The 23,017-nt window shown below is 35.2% G+C and overlaps 1 protein-coding gene and 1 pseudogene across 1 annotated transcript; one reads left to right on the forward strand and one right to left on the reverse strand.

Annotated features, from left to right (window-relative positions):
- Window positions 1-480: 480 nt before the first annotated feature.
- Window positions 481-15,387, reverse strand: LOC109108492 (peptidyl-prolyl cis-trans isomerase FKBP10-like). The gene is given in 11 exon segments (XM_042745055.1): window positions 481-1,064; window positions 4,138-4,301; window positions 5,869-6,011; window positions 6,198-6,387; window positions 6,666-6,811; window positions 6,979-7,168; window positions 7,428-7,573; window positions 10,013-10,202; window positions 12,889-13,025; window positions 15,208-15,267; window positions 15,269-15,387. Coding segments are annotated over 11 exon segments (1,674 nt in total). The 3' UTR covers window positions 481-875.
- Window positions 15,388-15,853: 466 nt separating this feature from the next.
- Window positions 15,854-21,861, forward strand: LOC122140725 (annotated as a pseudogene).
- Window positions 21,862-23,017: the final 1,156 nt, after the last annotated feature.

A 23,017-nucleotide genomic window follows, 5' to 3' on the forward strand; every position in this document is an offset into this window, starting at 1 on the left:
CTACAAATAGAACAACAGTAATAGAAACATAAACTTAGAGCATAGTGTAAGGGTGGTTTCCTTACAGTGGTTCAGGCTGTAGGATTGCCGAATGACTAAAGAAACGTTATCCGCACGATGGTATAAAACTGCATTTCTTGTCCATTACCACCCACTGCCAGTTATACCACGTCGGAAATAAGCGTGGTTAGAATAGCTAAATATGTGGGAGAGTGTTGCTATTGAGTGACTAAATTATTACAATAATACAATTTTGTAATGATCATTCATTTATTTACTTTTATCTGCTATCAGACTTATAATGCATTGTTTTGGGTTGCATCTTGCTTTGAACTTAACGACAGAACCTTGTTAATAAAACATCATTTAAATTATATTCATAATTGTGACCAAGCAGTCGGTTTACAGTGTCTACCAGTGTAACATGTTTACATCTACCAATGGCTTCATACAGTGCACACACACATTGAGTTTTATGTGTTTTAAATAACTTTAATGTACTTGAAGTGAGCACCAAACACTAGGAGAATGCAAGTGTCAGATTGGGACTCTGTATCAGCAGATACTCAATTTAATGACTCGGACTGGATCAGGGGCACAAAAAACCCGATCGGGACATAGACGCTGCATAAAACAGCTATGTATAAACAAACCCATCGTTCAGTTACATTGATTATTTGATTAATGGACAGAAAAAAAAAGAAACAGAAAGGTCACATATTGTAACACATCTTCCAATGTAATCTCTGAAATGTATTTTTGTACAGAACATTACCCATTACTGAACCCATGGATCCCAGCATCAAGCTGACATTGTCAGCCAATTACAACTTGAATTACAAAAATCATACTCAAAAAACAAAAACCTGTTGTCCTCACAGCTCCTCATGTTTAGGCACGTCATTATCCTCGTTTACATTGATGTTCAGTTCGTCTTCAGTTATCTTGCCATCTGCATTGCGATCTTGCTTTTTGAACATGTCCCCTAGGATAACATCACTGTCTATTCCTGGATGGAGGCGGCCCCTGCCTTCAGCCACCTGCAGCTTAATGAATGCTGAAAACTGCAGAAGAAAACAACAAAAACCAATTGGTGATCAGATGTGACAAACAGTACAAGCATGTCATATTAGTCTCATAATGTAGGTCTGAATATTTGATTAGTGACATACTTCTTTGCACATATCAAAGAAAGGGGATGGAGATTCAGATGGAAATGCTAAATAATGATGGTTGCTGTTGAATTTTGTTACTTTTACGACAAGAAAAGTAGAGGTCCCTCATGAGCTGCAGGTACATATATTTACATGTGGTAACACTTCATTTTAAGGTCCAATTATTCCTTTATTAACTTCTATGCATGCATATAACTAGCATTTGGCTGTTTATTAATACTTTGAAAGCATATATTAATGCCTTATTCTGCATGAACATATTTTAGATCCCTTAATATTACCACATACCTAACTTACTATTAATAAGCAGCAAATTAGGAATTTGAATTTGTGGTTAATTCTTAAATTAAAATGTGAACCTTTTTTGTCACTAGAGCATTGCTGCATATTCTTATACATATATATAGTTTACTAGAAACTATAATCTAATGGGTTTAGTTACAGTGAAATGCATTTATTAGGCATTTCTCTACAATTTACAAACTCATGAATTCCTGGAGAAAACATCAGGGAATATGAATGATTTGAACATGCAGTATAGACACAGCTGCTTTGACACATAACATGTCTTTATCTCAAAATTAAATAAATCCACTTCTCATAAAGAAACAAGAAGATTTGAAACACCAAATGAAATACCGGTTATAAAATATACATTCTTTATAATTTTCATACAACATCCATCATTCTTTCAAGAGGCCATATTTATATAAATTAAAATGAGATTAATCCTTTTTAGGGCTACTAAAGTGAATCCTTCTCTCCCTCTCTTTTGTTGATTCATTAATAATAAGGACAAAGACAACAACTAAATTAGTCTTGAAAACTTAAACTGAGAACTGAATGCACACGGATTCAATATACTGGCCATACTCTCAACAGTTTACATTCACTTAAGATGTAACCAGACGTGTTTGCATGAATACTCGTCAAAACGGATCATTTGAGATCATTTTGGTGTGTATTTGTTCATTAAGATGCGAAGGAGAACTGAATTCAGTAATTGTGCACTGTTTGAGAGGTGCTTTTGTGCAAAATTGGGCTGTGTGCACTCAGTAAAATGGACCAATTAAGTGCTCTTTCACATTGTCACACTTTCCAAATTTATTAATATGTCTACTCTTTCTCTTTCTCCCAGATACTGACATTTTTTATGTTTTATGAGCTGTGCAGCAATTGTATGCAAACTTGTGATTAGAGAGTTACAGTTCAAATGTATGCATTTACCCTCCTTCCCACGCAGGAGATTCGTTCTGACTGGATCTGCAGTCGTATCTCTCTAATATTTGGTCTCTCTTTTATGTATTGATGAAAATGCCAATAGATTTTCATCATTGTTTTTGTCATTCAAAAAGAGTTTTTATTTCATTATCATCTCGTTTTGGTCTGTGAAAAGATGTCTTTGATGAAATTCATGATGAAAATTTTTTTATCAATGAAATTTAAAACTGGTTGTAGAGCATTATTTGTGGTAAATCAAATAAATAATTTTAAATAAGATTAACAATGCTGTTCTGTGGTGAGAGACATCTAGAGGTGAATGAAGATCGTTGTGTAATATAAGCATGTGTAGAATACGGACTGTTAAATACAGAAAATAAAAATAAGTAAAATAAATTTAAACCCAAAAGTGGATCAGAGAAAATACAGTTTTAAAATGAAAGTCAAGCAAGAGAAGCTGATTTGCTACAAAAGCTACAAACAATCCCTAGCTTTATAAATAAAATGCAAAAATGTATTATAACAACAACAACGTTTCTCCTGAACATAGCACAAGTAAAGCTGGTGCCACACTAAACTCAGAACATCTCCGTCTGAATGGAGGGTGTCACATTTAGAAACCATTGTGGCTGATTGCCTTCCTCGTTCAGTGAGCCTGCAGAACTAACTGATAATATAAAGGGTGCACTTTCAGCCGTCTTGGTTTCCGTGAATATCTGTTCGAAACACGTCACGAAAAAAAAAAAAAAAACTCAGCGAATACTTGACACACAGAGATGAGAAATATATATATAGAATGCTTGGAGTGTCTATTTTTAAATAAGTCTTATAAAAAAAATAAAATTCTGTGATAAAGTAATCAGTATAAAACCATTGCAATGTCCAGTTTTCCCGTCTGTCTTCATTACACATCTCTAATGTGATCATCCTCATGCTCTTTATATGATAATCAGCCATGTGAGATGCACGAGCATGTAAACACCCACATCACCTCCGTACACAAAGCCAGTTCAGCTCGCCTACTTTTCGTTTCTGGAAGAAGACACACTGAGAGGAATAACCCAGAATTTAACTGACTGTTATGTAACTGCAAAGTAATCTGGTGACCAAAGTTTCGTTGTAGCAACCGGAAAAAAAATGAAAAGATTAAAGTCCCAGTTTCACAAACAGACTTCTCTAATTTCTTGTTTTAGTCATTTAAGTTTAAGTGAAGACCATAAAATTGCTTGATCTCAAAAAAGAATAACGAAGAATCGCAACTGAATGAGGGAAATGGCTGAGGGAAATATCAGTATCAGCAGTTGAATCAATGCAGTCACAGAGAGTGACAGTCAGGCTCCAGAAGTAAAAACTCTATTGATCCATAGGGAAAATGAGTTTTTAATGATAACTTAAAAAACCTTTAAAGACCTGTTCTTAGTTCACATCTGTTCACATTATTTCAGACATGCTTTATTTCTGTTTGCAGCAGAATACATGAAAAAAGTATTAGAATAAGAACACAAATATAGCCTTAAACTTGTTTGTAAATAGACTGGGTGATACATTTTCTGGCATGTTGATATCACAAGAATTCTCAGAAAACCAGGTGCTTTATAATTAATCAAATTTATTTTTAGATTAATGCTTTTAAAAACAATAACATTTTGTATGAGGCCCGCTCAGTTCTTAATTCATCTTTTTATATACTAAGAAGGAAATAGCTTCATTGACAGTAATAAGCAGACAGCAGAGAGCATACCTCTTCCAGCGGCACCTCCTGGTCTTGGTTCATGTCCATGGCAGGAAACAGCGGCTCAGGACTGTCCTGCAGCCAGATGAACAAAAAGCCCTCAGGAACACCCTTCTGCAGTTGTAGCAATTCCAGCTCAAACAGCAACACTGCATTACTGGGTACACCCGACGCTGCGGGAATGGAGAGAGAGACAGACAGAGGAGATCAGGGAAAACTGGCACATCTAATAGACCAAAACCTAGATTATATAATACTTTAAATAGTGAAAAGAAGCATGTTTTTGCAATCAGTTTGCAATCAGAATTTTAAACAGCTAAACTCCTGGAAAGTTTTCAGTTCAAGGAAAGTTCTGCTGGATGAGGACTGTAATCAAGGTAATGTTATTGAATTTTTTTGTACTTGTCAAAATCCATGCCCTGCGAGTGTTTTATAAAAGATTCTGGCTAAAGAAGTATGTGAGGGTCAGTGGTGTAACCCTTTGTGAATTTCTATAAAAATGGTTGTTAATTTATATTTTTGTTCTTTTATGTTTTTTGCATTGCAAGTATTTCCATTGTTAAAGAAAAATGTACATGTTCAGACATGTTCATGTCAGTAGTTTAGTTTATTTTAACATTACTGGTTGAAAAACAACTTAATTCCACCTCATGTGAGTTATGGCACCTGTGATTGGCCTGTGCTTATGTCAGTCAAGAGAGTGTATTTTTAATTTTTTTGGTTAAAGCAAGTGTGTATGTTATCAGCATGATAACAGATAATGTGGCATTAAATATAGTCTAAACTGTATTGATTGAGTGTTAAGTAGCATAGTATTCTGTTGTGGTCAACACAACGTGTTTTGGAAGAACTGTCAATTTTATGCCTGAATGCTGTTGCAGTGAATTTTAGGAAAGGAACTTTAATAAAGTTCATCACTTATGTCGGCAAATTTGAGAGCATCAAAGGTGATCTAAATGATTGCTGTGAACTGTTATTGCATTTGCATCCATATTGCATCCATTGATGTTGGGGGGTGGGGGGTCGTGCTTGTCATGTGACACAGCAGCCACGATAGCACTGTAAAACCTATATATGATATAGGCTTTTATTTTATTTATTTATTTATTTTTTCCTTTTTATTCGAAATATTCCCAAAAGTTTTTTTTATATTTTTAATTATGTTGTTTCTGTAATTTGTGTAGGTTTTTTATAATGTTTGCTATGAATATTTTTATGCCTATACTTTACTTTTGCCTCGTTGTACTGAGATCATCGCAATGCATTCTGGGATTAAAATTCTAAGTGTAGGATATAAATGTGTTGCTTCCCTGGATTTTTCAGAGCACATAATGAAAGCATACTTTTTCTGCAAATCTTTTTGAGCAGCCAACTGGAAACCTATTGAGGAGACTAGGTTTTGGAATAGTGCAATTATTTTGAAACACCGCTGCACAAACTGAATTGACATTCTAAAAAGTTTTTGAAGTTAAAATAAAAATAAATAAATTTATGCATTTAGCAGACGCTTTTATCCAAAGCGACTTACAGTGCATTCAGGCTATCAATTTTTACCTATCATGTGTTCCCGGGGGTTTATTTTGTTATATTTTTTATTTGTAAAATAAAATTCAAATAAAAAATTTAAAATAAAAAATTTAAAATAAAATTTATAAAATATTTTTAAATATTTTTTTTTTTTTTTTTTGTTATGTTTTATTTTGGGTTTATTAAGTTTATTTTGATTGTGCGTTTACTGACCTCCATTAGTGCCGTGTGCAAGGTGTGGCGGCACAGTGATCTCTCTCCTCTCTAACACACACATGCCCTGCAAACCTTCATCCAGACCGGCAATCAACTTCCCTTGACCTAACGTGACACGTGGGGGTTCTGGGTAGTCATCTCTGCAGATAATTCATTGCAATTTTTATTTGATTAAAGTGTGTTCTGCACACCTATTCATTGATAATCTTACTTATACCAAAAGATGTCAAGCAGATTTGTGAATCTTAGATACACCATGTTCGTCGGTCAATAGTCACCTTGTTAAATCAATAAATAACCACATAGTGCAAATGGAGAGCACTTACGAAGAGTAGAGACGTGTGCCGTCCAGCAGAGAACAGTTGTAGCGGTACATAATCAGGTCATTTGCAGCACTTATCAGGTTGCATTCAGCTGGTTTGTAGATCACTTTGATGTCCACTTGGTCTTTAGGGTTGTGAAAGTCAATGATATGCAGGTCAAAGATGAGCACGGCAGATCCTGGGATCAGCTCACCTGAGAATGCAGAGCAGATGAGAAAACACAGTCACATCCCCAGTCAAATTCAGTCATCTATAATGTTAAATAAACTAATCACAGTGAACTACTGCATGTACCATGTAAAATAACTTTATGCCTACAATGATCATTTTGCATTTTTATATCAGATAATTGAAAAAGTTAAACACAAGAATGCACTTTGTAACATTTCAGCATACTTATGTTGCATTATGTAAATTAAACGCTTCCAGTGCTTTTTTTTTCTTCTCTTCTAATTTCCTTCTGATAGTCACCTGATCCATTCTCTCCATAGGCCAGATGAGGCGGCACAGTGACTCGTCTCCACTCACCCACACAGACCCCCTGCAGGGCTTTGTCAATGCCAGCAATCACATAGCCCATGCCAATAAACGTGTTGTAAGTGCTGTTTCGAGAATAACTGAAGATGTTTTTGAAAAAAAAAAATTGTATTAAAGTTAGTAAAATATACAAAATTTGACGTTTTGGCAATCTCGTGAAATATAAATGAGCTGCATTTTGATAATGGCAACACTTGCAATACACTTTGTTATATGAAACCGTATCTTTTCCAGATGACAGACTGACCTGGAATCGAAGACAGTGCCGTCTTGAAAGGATCCATTATAATGGTAACGTATGAAATCTCCCACCACTGTCCTTCTCCGGCATGGCTGTGGGATCTTTTGAACCTCCACTTTCACATCATCCTTCACGTTAAACACGTCCACCAATAACACGTCAAAAATTAGAGTTGCATATGGAGGGACCTTTGTACCTAAGGGTGAAGTTCCTTTAGACTATGCTTCAAACAGATCACATTTTCTGAAGTCCAGGATCTCATAAAATATCAAATAAATTTGACTTCAAAAATACGGTCACACTTCACTTTTTAATGTTTTACACTTTATGAGTTTTATAGCTGTAAATGTATAATAATTTACAATAAAAGCAAATGTATAATAAGGTATGTATAACAAATGAACAAATATCAATCAATATATGTCATAAATCATGAAAGTAATTAATAATTATACCATATCCTTTGTCATCATAAGCCAGAAATGGTGGGATGATAATTGATCTCCTCTCCCCAACACACATGCCCAGAAGGCCTTCGTCCATGCCTTTGATGAGACTGCCCTGCCCCACATATGTGTCATATGTTGAGTTTCGAAGATTGCTGTGATAAGAATTTACAGGCAAAATAAAATAAAATAAATAAAAACTCATCATTACACTTTTTAATCTGGATTTGCTAATACATACTTTGTTTTATGTACTGCACTTTGGTTATCTTTGGCTGTTTTTAAATAGAAAATAAAATTGCATGTGTTTAGAAATAAATGTAATTTACCTTGCCATATAATAATTACATATATACAGTAGTCCCAAAAGTATTTGGACATTTTGAGCCACAATTAAAAATGGCAAGTGGCAAGTACATGCTTTACACTTGTTTAACTTTTACACATTTTTTACAAATATGAAATCATAAATACACTGCTCAGAAAATGAAGGGAACACTTAATCATCACAGTATAACACAAAGTCAATTCAACTTCAGGCCAGGGATATCAGTTCGTCCAGTCAGGACCGTGCTTAATAGGGTCTCGCAACGGAGTCAGAATTAGAATTAAATTGATACATTTATTTAGCAAGGATGCTTTAAATTGATCAAAAGTGACGATAAAGACACTTATAATGTTACAAAAAATCTATTTCAGATAATTTTTGTTTTTCTGAACTTTCTATTCATCAAAGAAACTTGAAATAATAATAATAATATTAATAATAATAATTATAAAAAAAATTGAGCAGCAAATCAGAATATTTGAATGATTTCTGAAGGATCATGTGACTGGGGTAATCATGCTAAAAAATTCAGCTTTGAAATCGCAGGAATAAATTACATTTTAAAATATATTCCAATAGAATACAGTTATTTTAAATAGTAAACATATTTCACAATATTACTGCTTTTGCTGTATTTTGGATATATATATATATCGAAGTGGTGTTGGGCCGCCTGGACCAAAAAATACCAGGGCCGTTTTTTTGTCCTAGTCCAGCCCTGGATAGGATGCACAAATGATTGCATTTTGTTCTCAACGAATTCTGTAGCGTGTGCTGGCAAAATGAGTCACAATGAGCAAATTTTCAAAAATGACCTTCAAAATTATGTACAATTGTTTGGAATCGGGTGAAAAATGACTGAGCTACACCCATTTGAAGATAACAGAGTCAGCAAAGTCAGTTTTGATATAAATCAAGTTAAAGTTTTCTGAAGGTTTAAAAGCAAAATCACAGAGAAATGTTGCATCTTTTCCTCCAAAAGCAGTTCAGTCAAGAGCAGTGAGTGATTCCCTCTTTTCTTTTATTGTTAGATTAACATTAATGAGAAAGATGACTTATGTTTTACATTAAGACCTACTGTACTGCACGGATCTAATATGTTACACATGAGATGTTTTTTCTGTAATTCTGTATGTATATGTGTTATGTGTTGGGATCGCGCACTGCTGGAAGAGCCATTATGTGCACACTGTGCGAGCGGAGAAAAGGTGCTCCTCTCAAAAACATACAAATAAAGATCATTTTAGATGTTATAATTTATTAATGTTATGATTATAATTTGGAGCATTGTTACACGCTGCACATTTTTCACTTTTTTTTTTTGCATGTAGTTCAAAATTAGCCTGTGCGCATTCACACTCATTTTGCCAGCATGGGTTGCACACAATGTATTTAAGTAAAGATTTTCAACTTGAATCTTTCATTCATACAGATCAAATTTAATTAATTAAAGCCCTATTTGCATGGGATTAGTATTATCTTGGAATCTTGTGTGATTTTGAAATTACCCCCCCCCCCCCCCCACACACACACACACATCTGAATTTCATGTGGTGCATTCGCATGGGTTAAGCGAAGCCTATGATTTTACTCAAATTTACTGACTTATCTCCCAGACACGATGTCAACGCTTTGAGAGTACCATTCTATGGTCCGGTTAGATGGATTTAAAAAAAAGAAACTAATATAGTCTCATGCGCTGTCATTTACATTTCACCAGCTTAAAATAATATCTCAAGCTTTTTGCTTGATTTATTTGTAACACATTAACATCAAAACCTTTTCAGCTTTCTCTTTCTGCAAATTGTATGGCGTAGTGATATGACAGCATCCAAAATTCTATCAAACACTGTAACACAGCTCCATTCTTCGCGAAAGATGGCTAAAAAGGCACACAGGAAACAAAAACCTCGAAAAATGATATACGACCTGCCAAACACTGGCCAAATCACAGAGATGCCGATTCACACGGGACTAATATTATCACAGGACCTTGGTGTTCGGTGAAAAATGGTAGGTCATTTGCAGGGGAATTTTTACTTTACATATTGCAGACATGGCCGATTCGCACAGACACAGACAACCTCCGCAATTATTACAAATGAGTGGAGGTCACCAGGTAATAATAATCCCCTGCGAATAGGGCTAAAGTGTTCCCTTAATGAGAACAGCACATATAATTAAAAACAAAGACTTTACCCCCCTCACCCATAAAAAAAAAAAAATAAAAAAAATAAAAAAAATATTTAAGTTTATTTTGGCCTACCTGGAATCAAATAGGTTTCCCACTAACAAAGATCCATTGTAATGATAACGGACAAAGTCACTGGGCATCACTGTCCTTTTGCAGTTCTGCTGTTTGTGAAGTATACGAATTTGAACCTTGTCTTCTTTATTCCACAAATCCAGCAAAAGCACATCAAACACCAATGTTGCATCAGGTGGGATTACTAAACCTAGAGAGAAACAACAGTGCTGTGTCAGATGGGATAGCTGAACCTAGAGAAAGTGTGTACTTTTGATCAAAAACAACATGCCCTTTTCTTGTGTGAAAAACGTTAGCACAACTTTAGTTACTAACTTACTATATCCAGGTCCTAAAATCTCAAGAAAGTGTATCAATTAGTGATTCAAGTGAAAATTATTAGAACATTATTAAAGAGAATGGCCACACCTTATGTTTATGATACCATCATGCCAAGTTCAAAAATCTAACATCGAAACATTCAGTTCACCATCTGATCACCATCTAACTGTGTTTCCATGTTTTTTCATTGAGTTTATTCATTTCATATGAATATGAAATTTAAGATGTTTCTTTCAATGCATTGTCCGTTACTGTCATGTTTTGCTTGTTTGATTCTCTTCATATTTGCAAGTGTACCGAGTTCTTTGTTAAATAAATGAAATACTGCTGCATTTTAGATTTTTACTCATCATTTGTTTCTACCATAAATTGTATTTATTATATTAATTATTATAAAAAAAAAAAAAACAAAAAAAAAAAAAACATTTAAGAATGTAGACAGTCAGCCAGTGAAATTATTCTTGACATTCTTTTTAGGTTTTATTTTTTGTAACCATAAAACACACGTTACCATAATGTTGCAGGGTAGTTATTTTTAAATAATCTGAAAATAACTGACACAAACTGTTCATTAATAGTTATTTTTAGGTTGTTATTATTTTTTATAACCATGTAAACTACCCTTACAATTACAAAGTTGCAAATGTTTTAGTGTGATGACCAGGGCAGTACTTAGGGGGGCGGGGGCCCCTGGGCTTGAGGTTATGTTTGGGCCCTATACCTACACTACAAATGCCCTCAAATAGAACATCATTATGGCGTAACACAAAAAGCACAAACATGCTTTGAGGTTTATAAACAGTACAATTAATATGCAACATGTCTAGGCTATAGTCAAAGTTTAAATGTAATATTAAATATTCATTATAATATAATAAACAGGATGTTGAGAGATCAAAACCCTGAAATAACTTTGAGCAAAAAAATAAAAAAAAAGATGTTGGCTTATTAGTATTATAAAAGTTATTGTCATATCTGTGTCCTCTTATGTCAGGTTCTTATTTAATCAATAAATTCAATCGAATAAAAAGACATGCTGGCTATTAACAATCAAATTAAATCACTATCAACAAAATTCATAGATGGATTGTGCATAAATGTTAAGTTTAAATATAACATTTTAATGTGGAAATATTAAAAATATTAAATAAGCTACTTTTATTTAAATATGAAACAACAACCGCCAGAAGTGGCAGCAAGTGACTGTCTTAATGAGTGAGTCGAATCAACCAATTCGTTTTAAAAAGCTGATTCATTTAACTTTTTAAGCCTGATTGAATCATTTGCTGGTCCGTGTAACGCTGAGGAACAAAACACTTGTTTGGAGACGCAGCGGTTCTGCTGTTTGTTCTATTTTAAGCAGAACAATTGGAACCAACTTTGTGAGCAAAACTAACAGGAAACCTTTTACAGTAGAAAGCTTCCATTGTTTAACTCTTTTACTTTTCAGATGCAATGTATAATGATACAATGTGCTGTACACAATCGAATGTTTGCAGTGTACTGTTTAAGGGGTGGTATTTATTCATAATGATTAGTGTTATAAATTAATCTTAACCACTGATTTCTAATTTTCATGCATTTTTGGAAGGCCAAACAAAGAAATTTTGCTCACTCATCGAAACACCTTTCCTCCACGACATGGAGATAACACTACAATTTATTGAAACATTATCTTTCTTGTGTATGCCTTTGGATGGGCATTATGCTAATATTTCTAATATGTTGCTAATATAGACGTTTGCGGAGGTAATACTGAGCAGTGTTAGCTTTATAAACTTGCAGATCTTTTTCATACATAAACAGATGCACTTTACACACAGGAGGAAAAGAAAAGAAAATACATGGCCTCTTTAAAACATTTTTGAAAAGTATTTAAAAAGTTGTCTGACTCCACTAATTGTCACACAGTTTCAAAGTCAGCTTTTGATCCCACAATATATCTCTTTGTGTGTGAGTTGAGTATGTCTATTTTACACTTTTTATGTCTATGTTTTACAGTTTAAATCATTATATATATGATATATATATATATATATTATATATAATATATATATATATATATATATATATATATATATTATATATATATATATATATATATTCAATATATATAGTCTTGTGGTCAAATTATTGATTTTATTTCAGAAATTTCCAAAAGAAAAGAAAAAAATGCTTTGTGTCCAAAGTGACTGTCATTGCTGTGTGCAGCTATTTTAAAGAATGTAAGACATTTTAAAGAATTTTAAGACATTAAAAGATTTACCATAAAAACATATTTTGAATTTGTTCTATAAGTTAATTAATTTCAATTTCAATTTTCTTTCCACAGTTTAACTCTGTCTCCAACATATTTATCATGATGTGAAACAAATCAGAATTCTCCCACATATGTGTTAGAAAGGGTTCCCAGTACATTTGGTACATGTTAATGAACAAAAATCCACATAGGACAATTGTGAATGCATTAAGATATATACATTTTTCTTGCCATCTGTCTCATATTAGAAGATGTACTTATGTATTAGGGAAAAAAAAGAAAGATTGTTACCAGCTCCCAAGTGTCAGTTTAGGAGGTATGGTGATCTTTCTTCGCTCGTTTACACACATGCCCTGAACTCCTTTATCCAAACCTGGAATGACTTTAGATTCCACACCCACCTGCCCTACGAATGGAAAATCCTTATCCAGGCTGAGGGAGAAAGGGGGAGAGAGAAAAAGAGAAGCATACTTTATTCTAATCATTTTTAAAATAAATTACAAGCATATATTTTATATATATGGGGCATGGGACATGCACGGGGGTGGCTCTGAGATGAATCTGTAAACATTTGATTGCCACTGACAATCTTGATTTCTTCTGCTGTTGTTTGTGTATATACAAAATACAAGATAAAACAAGCAAAACCTGAGTAAACACACATAACACGATCACCCATGTGAAAAACAAACTGCTCCTTTAAAATTGGTTTAAATCTGGTTATGCCACTCAGTAGCATCAAAAAACTGCAAAACAAAAGCTTATGATAACTAGCGATCTTTTACTGTGCTGTGGTGGAGTATTGGCCCACTCTTCCTTCCAGAACTGCTTTAATTCAGACACATTGTGGTAAATACTTTTTTACAGCATTCATCTCATTTCCTCATTTTATCACAACCTTGATTTTTAAATTAAATTTTCACATTTTTTTCCAGGTTTATTGCGGATGCAAAAGTGATGCCAGTGATTTACTGTAACATTATTTCAATAGAAGCTTGCTATCTGGGATACCATGTTCATTTGATAATAAAACAAATTACAGAGTTCTGTTTGTTGTGTTTGGACAAATGGGACATTGGTACATACATATAATTTGTGTAAAACCAATAAAAATATCTACACTTGTTGTTTTTCTCCTGCTATATAAATATTTTGGTTTGTGTGCACAGTGAAAGATAATGTGAGATGCATTTACATTGTGGCCGTGCCTCAGATGCAATCAACAGAAACTGTGTCTGTAAAGGTGTGAACCAAATGGTCCATTCAATTAGAATAACAAAAGAATAGCATTTCTCAGGAACTTGATGTAGATTGCAGGATCTTAACAAGTGTTTCTAGCCCTTTTGTCTTCAGGTATAAAGGTTTGCCTCACAGACAGAACTTTGGGAGAAGCTAAGATTCTTATAAAGATTAAGATATTTTAAAGACAAACCTGCCAGCATTGCTATTGAAGACCTGCTACACTGCTACCTTCAATACATTCTTCTGCCTTATTTTACAAGAACTCAGGTCAAACTTATTAATTTATGCATTAGAGAAATCCAGTCACCCAAACCAATGCTCAGCCAAATACTGCAAAATCTAACAGTGCTCTGAGAAAATGTTTCACATGATTTGTATTTTATATGAAATTAATGAAAACTGCTTTTATGATGCAAACAACTGACTAGGGTGACATGATGATTGAGTAGTTTTGACTTGTGATCTGAGAAATGCACCACTGAATCCCATTTTACCCCAGCAGGAGTTGAAGTAGCGTGTTTCAGCTTTCCACAAAAGTGTGTAAAAAGTCTTTTTAAATGAATGGAGAGGGCCGCGTTACTAGACTTTTTCAATAATGAATGTGCTTACTTTGAATATAAAAATTATTTCTGTTTATTATAGTAATTATTTCACGTACTTCAAGTGTTCATTTCATTTAAACTATTTTTGCAATAAATGTTGTAAAACAACTGTGTGTCCTCAACTATTTAACTATTGAATGTTTTATCAAATGGTATATTTGCAGGGGTAGTTTAGGAATATGATCATGCCAAAGGAAGAATCAGATGAGAAGTGCCCTAACAAGATTTGTGACTCACCCTTACCATAGTTGCTTACGAATGAAACGTAGTGTCTCCAAGATACTGTCTTTAGGGGGAAAAAACATCATGTTTGAATGTTGCTAGAATTATCTGTACTGTTTAACCTATCAGATTCAGAACCTGTAGAAATGATGTCAATATGGGACTATAAGTAGCCTAATAATGTTAAGTTAGTTGATGGCTGGCTTCTCTTAATCATTTTCTACGGAGGATATAACTCTGTCTTTAGTAAACTCTCTGTCAGCTAGCTGAAAAATTGACTCCTGGTCTTCACGGATCATATTGGTCTCTCTATGGGGTTTAACTGTGTTTACTGGTGTTCTTGGATGATATTGTTGTTTTCTCTATGGGGTTTAACTGTAATTCTCAATTTGTAGTCAGACAACCAGTAAAAGCATAAAGTCTGTCCAGTGTCTTGCAATCAGTATCCTGCCTTTTGTACTATTGAAATTGATGCCTTGCAGAAAAAGAAGCTGATAACATGTCCAGAGCTCCGCTGCATATAAAGGTCCTATAATGAGTTAACTCACCTGGAATCAAACTTCCGTCCGTCCTTGAATGTGCCGTTATATTGATACCGAACATAATCTGTGAACCTCTCTCGAACAGTGTGTTGGTATGAAGTATCGATCAATAATCAACATCTTCCAATGACCACATGCAACTTGTATGAGAGTGAGGAGAACAGTGAGAGCTGCTGTTATCGCCATTTGAAAATAAAAATGATAATTCTCATGTATTCTGCAAGCAGAAACAAAAGCAAAAAACTAAATCAAGCCGTGCCAAACGATACTTAGTTATAAAATTTCACTATGCATTTGCTATCCTGAAATCTGTGAAATTGCGTGCAAACATTCGGAAAAATAACTTGAAAGAAGTTGATTGTTCACGTAGGCTATGTTAGCAATACTGTACTGCGTGTCAAACTCCTCAGGCGCAGCAGGGCATCAGCATCAGCCGCACGGTCCTAAACTCCCTTCTGCCACGCATTTCCTAAATTAAGCAACAAGCTGTGGGCTATTCAACAATACAACAGGCACAAGATAAATATTTAACAAAATGTTTTTGTCACTATAAGGAACGCTATCTAAATTGCATGGTTTTATACAATTTGTATTACAATATATATACAATATTTCAGAATTCTGCGTTTAAATAAAAATTATAATTTTAAAAATGAACTTGGTTTATTCAGAAGGCTGGCTATATGATGTTGTTTGGCCGGTTTAGGGATCTCAACAGCATTTTCTGACAAGACATACTAAACATTTATGATTTACAATATACGTCACTGAATGAAAGCTCAAATCGGACCCAGACTTTTAAATTACCTATTAAAAGATAATGATCCAATTGGACCACGAGTAGTGTATACTTGGACGTAGGCTAAGTGCATTCCTGTGGGGGGAAAAGGACAAAAGGAAGCGTTTTATTCATATTTAAAGCAACAATAATCTGTCAAACTTTTCTAACTTTGAGTCATTCTCAGAGCAATGACTAGGCCAACTTAAAAATTGACGGACGTTTAGACCCAGAGAAGCAGTCCGGGTCAGATTTTGGGAGGCATACAGAGTTTTCCATCACCGTAAAACTCTTTCAACCCCAAAGGACCAGCGCATCTTTCCTACGTGCAGTCTGACAGTTGAATCTCCACTTTCCGTTATTACACGGGGTCGGCGCTTACAGTGAGGAACAGAGGCGCGAACAGAAGCATGGCCCAAACAAGATAATGCTTAGTCGTGTATTTTCAGTACTGTCTATCTTTTCTGTACTGTGAAGGCTCAGTATGAGAAATACAGCTTCAAAAAGCTTTCCGGCGAACGACCTCATGCCGCTGGACGTCTGTCGCGCACGGACACGCGTTTTAGAGATGTACAACTGCTCAGGACTGGAAGCAGAGCGCTAAATATCTGGAGCTGAGCCTGCGGCTTCATCGGCTGCTGGGGGGGGGGGGGGGGGGGGGGGGGGGGGGGGGGGGGGGGGGGGGGGGGGGGGGGGGGGGGAAGGGACAGCGAAGCGTACTGCAGTCAGAACTGCATGCGGTGTGTGGGCCGGGAACATGAGGAGAACAACACGGAAACTACCCTCCTGATCATGGGGCACATCATAAATGCGAAAGCTGCATGCCTGAAAAGGTGCAAAAACAAAACTTTCCCGTGTTTTCTAAATCATATCCTAAGCAAGAGACTTTGGGTGCTTTCGAAAGAGGATACCCTACCGGTACCTTCAGTACGTCTATTACCAGGTAAGAGATCACGTCCATGGATTTGCGATGGGCCAGAACGCTTTTAAGTGTTGCTTCAGTACTAGGCTATACATGCAACGTTAACTGTCCACTGAAAATGGTAATAAACGATGGATGGACATTAGTGTAAATCATTTTCCTATTGTCGTAATCACTTGTAACAACCACAGCCTATCAACATTTTTAGAAGAGATTTGATCTGTCGGTGCGTTGCGTTTCATTGGTCCAGTCAGCGGCACACATGCCACGTCCACGCATGATGCGCTTCGTAATGGCAAGACAACCGCGCTTAAAGGTGTAATGTCTTAAAACTGCTTAACTCCAAAACATGATTTCTTTCAGTAAATTCATTGTCGTGAATGTAGTTAACTGTTCGTAAGATTTAGGATGGATGATGAGGATTGACAACCAGAGAGAAAAGTAATGCTAAGCAAAGGGACAGAAATCTGAAGCAAATCTGGTTAAGGTTATAGAAAGGTACATTTGCTGCTTGTTTGTATTGCTGCTATAATAATTCATGATATAAGGAAATACAGAAAATAATTCCAAATAATTTTTCAGATTTGCGATAGATTATTCCCCCACTTTTACAGTTGCCTATGGCATATGGGACAACATATATGGGTTTATAATTAAGTAATAATTATTAAATACCAGCATAGTGCAGTGCCTAATAGTGTGTAGATATGTTATCAACACGTTTTAATTTCCAACTCACATGGACGCTTGGTCAGGAACGCACGGGGTACATGCAGGAAGGGTAGACTCTATTGCTTTCAGCAAGAAATCTTTGTGTCAGTACACACATGCAAATCCTAACAAAATGTATCATAAAGGAATTTGTAAAGACGTATTAAAGGCATTAACATTTATGCATTTTATATTGAGAACATGCAATTTAGAGATAATCAGATGGAGAGAAAGCATAATTTTTTTTACAAATGTTAGAAATGTGGCCTTCAAATACTATCAGATAGCACTTTCAGGTTCTTGACTGGCCCTGAAGACTTGACAGAACATCACAGAAAGAAAAGCCAAAAAATAAGATCTCTTTAATGTCTCAAAAAAACCCTATTTCTAGGTTACTTTAACATTGAGACTTTTGCTTGAGTCTCCTGCTTCTCAACCTTATCTCCTGAGACAAAAACTCTTGGTTGGCAATTATGTTTGGGAATTGATTTCTTTTTCTTAAGTCTCATGGTTAGATCTCAACAACATCACACACTTTGCTCATAGTATCTCCTTAGCTAAAGGCTCTGGATCGCTCATAATTGTCTTCTATAAATTGCATTAGCGATTTCAACAACTTGTATCAATATGAGCTCAAACATTTCTACCAAATAATATGTATTATTAATCAAATTAATTTTGAATTGGATTGAGTCATAAGCCATTGAATGTGTCTTTTAGCAAAGAAATCTCCAGGGTTACTGTTCCTGTAAGTCAGTTTAGATAAAGGCACTAGGTAGATTACTATTTCCAAACAAATTATATGGCCCAATGCACATATAAACTGTACGTTTCTATTATCTTATTGTGTGTCAACAAGAGTAATGTTAACTGTATTTTTGCATAATTTTAATACATGATATAGGCTTAAATTCTGAATTTATGGTTTCTTTTTTTACTTTATTTTGTGCCTTTCAAGTACTTGACTAAGTGCATACTTTGTAATAAGTTGTGTGAGCTCTCTTCTCTAACGCTTCTTAAAAGAGACAAATATGAGACCCCCAGAGTCTTTAGTTTTTAGTTTAGTTTTTATCAGTGTAATAATGTCATGGGTGACGGGTCACATGTCAGGGGTCACGTATTGAACGTGCATTTTAGTGTCACACACCGGACATTTTACTTTGAAAATGCCGTGGAAACATGGTGGATGTAAACTCAGTAATGCAGAAATGTCACCTCAAGCACATATTTTCATCAATGAGCCTGGGATGCACATGTGAAAGATCCAGCAAAGTAGAAGAATCTGAGCACATTGTGTGATGTTATTGAGATCTCTTCAAAAGCTTTAAAGGAGACAAATGTAAGACCACGAAGAGTCTTTAGTTTTGGATAAAAGTCTGTGTAGCACAGTGTGTAATGATGATAATGAGATTTCTGCTAAAACTTTTAGGAAGGACCATTTTTAAAAGTGTTAGATTTTTTTCCCCCAAGAGACAAGTGTGAGAAGCCAGGAGACTCAAGCAGGGGAAAAAAGTCATGCAACAACCATAGAAGAACTGGTACACCAGTGTTACATTTAACATAGAGAGTGTTGATCTGTTATACTAGAAAACTTACACTTATATAACCCCTTTCTAGTGTATTTAGAAAATGTGCTGCATAAACAATGCTGGGCATTGAAGAACAATTTAATCCAGTAAACCTTGGTATTCTGAAATGTATAATGCTATTTAAATTATTTAAATGATAGTTTCAGAATTTATAATAATAATAAAAAACTTTTCTCCTAAAATGACCCCTTAGTATCCTGAGTTTAGAGTAACCTCTGTTAGAGCCATCGTCTTATGGGCAGCAGATCAATGTCAAAACACAGCTGCACCTGTCCCAGCTATAAAGGTACTTTCCTGGCTCCTGTTCCCTTCTCACTCTGCCATTAATTCCTGTCTCTCCTCCTACTGTCCTGACCATTAAACGTAGAAGAAGAAAAAAAAAACCTCCAGTTGTAATCAGAAAAGAAGAAAGAGCAACCTCTGAGCAATAAAAACATTTGTACGACAGTGTCGTTGAAAGTTTCTCACGGCCCATTCTCAATTTGGACTCTTTCTTTCAGAACTTTCTCAACTTTCTCATTTGTGTCTACTTTTATTTCTCCTAAGTTATTTTAGGAGAAATATCTGAAATGCTAGACCGTTTGTGCCTGTAAGACTTTCTTCTAGCCCACTCAGGGTCACCCAGTTCCCTGATTTCATGACCCTAGTTTCCTCCTCTTCTGCTCCTCCCTGACTTTCTGATGGTCCAAGGCCTACCTGCTTCCTTGTGTTCCCTGGTCTATATCGATATATTTCATATAAGCACTATATTAAATACATGTGACTTGGCAGTTCTAACAGTAACAACAAGTGACAACATGTATTTGAATCTGAGAATGCCAGTGGAGAGATCTCCACCTGTGTACCCCTTATTTACTAATATCAATGAAATGAGTAGAAACTGCAAAACCAATATTTTAAACAAGTGGACAATCCAGACACTGTAATTTATCTTAGTTATGTGGCGCCTAGATGAATGAGTTGGAAGAGAGCGGATTTCGGCAGCACACACGTATCTACAACGAAACCCTGAGGACCCCTACTATCTAAGAGTCTTAGCTACTATAAAAGCCTGTTTGAACACGGGGGCAAATGTACTCGTAGACCCTGAGGAGAAGCCCTACGAGGTATTTATTCTCTCTAATTGTGTTTTTTTTTTTTTTAACCTTATTTGTGAGAAGCACTCTTCTGCAATAATTAAATATGGATTCATATTAATCTAAATAAATAATGTGAAATAACTAAATATGGATTCTATCAATCTGTCTCTTAGGCTTTATTCCTGAAGGCTGTAAAGCTGTATAATTCGGGGGATTTTAGCAGCAGTGCTCGTGATATGGAGTTGGGCAGCTGCTGAGTATTTTAAAAACATTCAAACACGTGTTTGAATGTCCTGTGAGGGGTCTATACGATGTGCAGGAGTTTAAAGACTTCTACCCCACATTAGCTGGTCAGTGATATCATGATGCATTCTCAGATTTGTTTCAAATATTGCTGTGAATATTAGGAATCCATCCCAACTAAAACAAGTCAGGTTCAAAAGCAGTTGGCTTGGTATACATGAGAAAATCATAAACTACCTGACATATAAATGCAATGTCCTCTCTCTTTTTTTCTCCCCCAGATTTCTATTTTGAAGTAATGAAGTGTAAAGAAATGTGTGAGGAAAATTGACTCCAAATGTTGGCGGTTCTTTGTGGAGAAATTTGTTTGCCAGACAAATGTACCACTACATGCAGTTTGCTTATAATTACAAATGTTGTACATGTAACATAAACACACACACACACACACAACGAAAAATTGTAATTGTCTTCTATTCAGCAGTAGGACACAAGAAATACTACAATCTGCCCATATTTCATATCAATTAGTAAAATTGCTATAACGGGCAATGATCTGTATTGTAAAACAATATTACTTGCAGGAGACATGCCAGACTCTCAGTATCTAGTTCTTGTGTAAAAAACTTTTTATAAACACTTTCCAGTTCCTGTAAACATCTAGAGGTTTTGGCATGATGATGCACTGTTGATGCAGAACTGTGTGTCATTCGACAAAACTGATAGAATAACGTTTACAAGATATTTACAGTGTAGTAGACTTGTTGCACTTGACCACTTCATGCATTTCATTGACTGAGTAGCAAAACGGATCACAATCCGATCACCCAAACCATTTCAGGAGGTGAATTGAGAGCCATTTTAGATGCGACTTGGTGTCACATGTGAATTTGGTGTAAAAGTGACATGTGCATGTACCTCTTAAAATTTACTTCTTCTAAAATGGTAAAAAAAAAGGTGTGGCATTTGCAAATTCAAATCCAGTTTGTTGAAAACCCATTCATGTGGCCATGTGTAAATGGAATGTTCAAACTCAATCAGGATAACAATCCATTATCATAGAGATAGACGCAGAGCAATAACATGCCCCCAATAGACTAAGACTTCATTGCCAAAAGGTGTTTCATTTAAAACACAATCACCTTTATAAACGTTACTTTTCTTATTTGTCCTTCTAGTCAAATGATGTGCGAAATGCAGCATTGTGTGCAGCAAGCTACGTATGCTGTTTGATGCAAACGATCAAGTGATGCAGGCAGAACATCGGGCCTACTACAGATTATACAGATAACAGTGGGGAGCTGCAGGGACGAGCATTACTCAAACCACGACCAGTAGTCTAGTACAAACCACACACACACGCACACACCACATACATGTGTTGTTTTTGTGGATATCATGAACATACTGGTTTTATACTTTACAATGGATTGCCCAAACAACAATACACCTAAACCGTAAGGGTACTTTGTGCATTCTGTATTTGCTCAAAAGAAATTCACCCGTATGGATTAACAGTTTTGAACTGGGGGAGTATGTCCTCGTAATGACCCTCTCCATTTGTGTGTCATACCCATGTCATTATACAAGTTGTGTCCTTAGGGCAATGGAATCAACATTCATGTTAGTAATATATTCAAGTATTGTAACGGTATTGGATACAGAAGAATTTTGTTGTTGTTAATCTTCGCAATGGAAAAAGTATTGTCCAAAAAAAAAAAAAAAAAGGTTTTCGCAAACAGTAAAAACAAAGACAATCACAAAAAATGTAAATAGAAATAGATAATAAACAAAGTTATAATAATCTGCAAAAATCAGCCGACCTGCTGTAAAAGAAGCTTAAGAACTTTGATACTTTTGATCTCTTTATTCAGATTTTTAGCAGATATAATTATACCCGGGATTTACCTAGAGCAAATGTACATTAACAGCAAGCATGGTGTAAAAAAACTAAGAAATATCTAACAGAGAGAAAATAGAAGATATGGTAGCACTTTATAAAACACATGGCTATGAAAATAAACATATGTCCATCTTGTTGAAATCCCTTTTAGTTTTTGTATGTTATACAGGCTATTCCCAAAAAGACATAATGTAAACATCATTCAGTATTACATGTTGCATAGTATGTAGTTTACAAACTCGTCTATAATCAAGCCCTTAGTCTTTTGAAATACTTACTGTTTTGCAACAATAAAACACAGCAAAAAGAGAAACATCCTCACATTCACACCTGCTATTTTATTAATGTCAATCTCAAAAGTAGCAGACAGTATCTCGTCGTCTGGCCACCAAGTGCTTTGAGTACAACAGTGCGTTCTCATCCTCTATGACCTAAAAACCAGATTTGCTTAGTCTTGCTATAAGATTTTACTTTTAGTATTGTATTTATTTATTGGCTGAGTTATTTGTTGCAGCGAGTTTTGGGTCCATGCTTGGCTCTTTTTAACTCAAACAGCTCCACACATACCATCCTCAACAGAAGGTATATCTT

The sequence above is a fragment of the Cyprinus carpio genome, chromosome B19 (genome assembly GCF_018340385.1).
Source record: "Cyprinus carpio isolate SPL01 chromosome B19, ASM1834038v1, whole genome shotgun sequence".
NCBI classification, from domain to species: domain Eukaryota; kingdom Metazoa; phylum Chordata; class Actinopteri; order Cypriniformes; family Cyprinidae; genus Cyprinus; species Cyprinus carpio.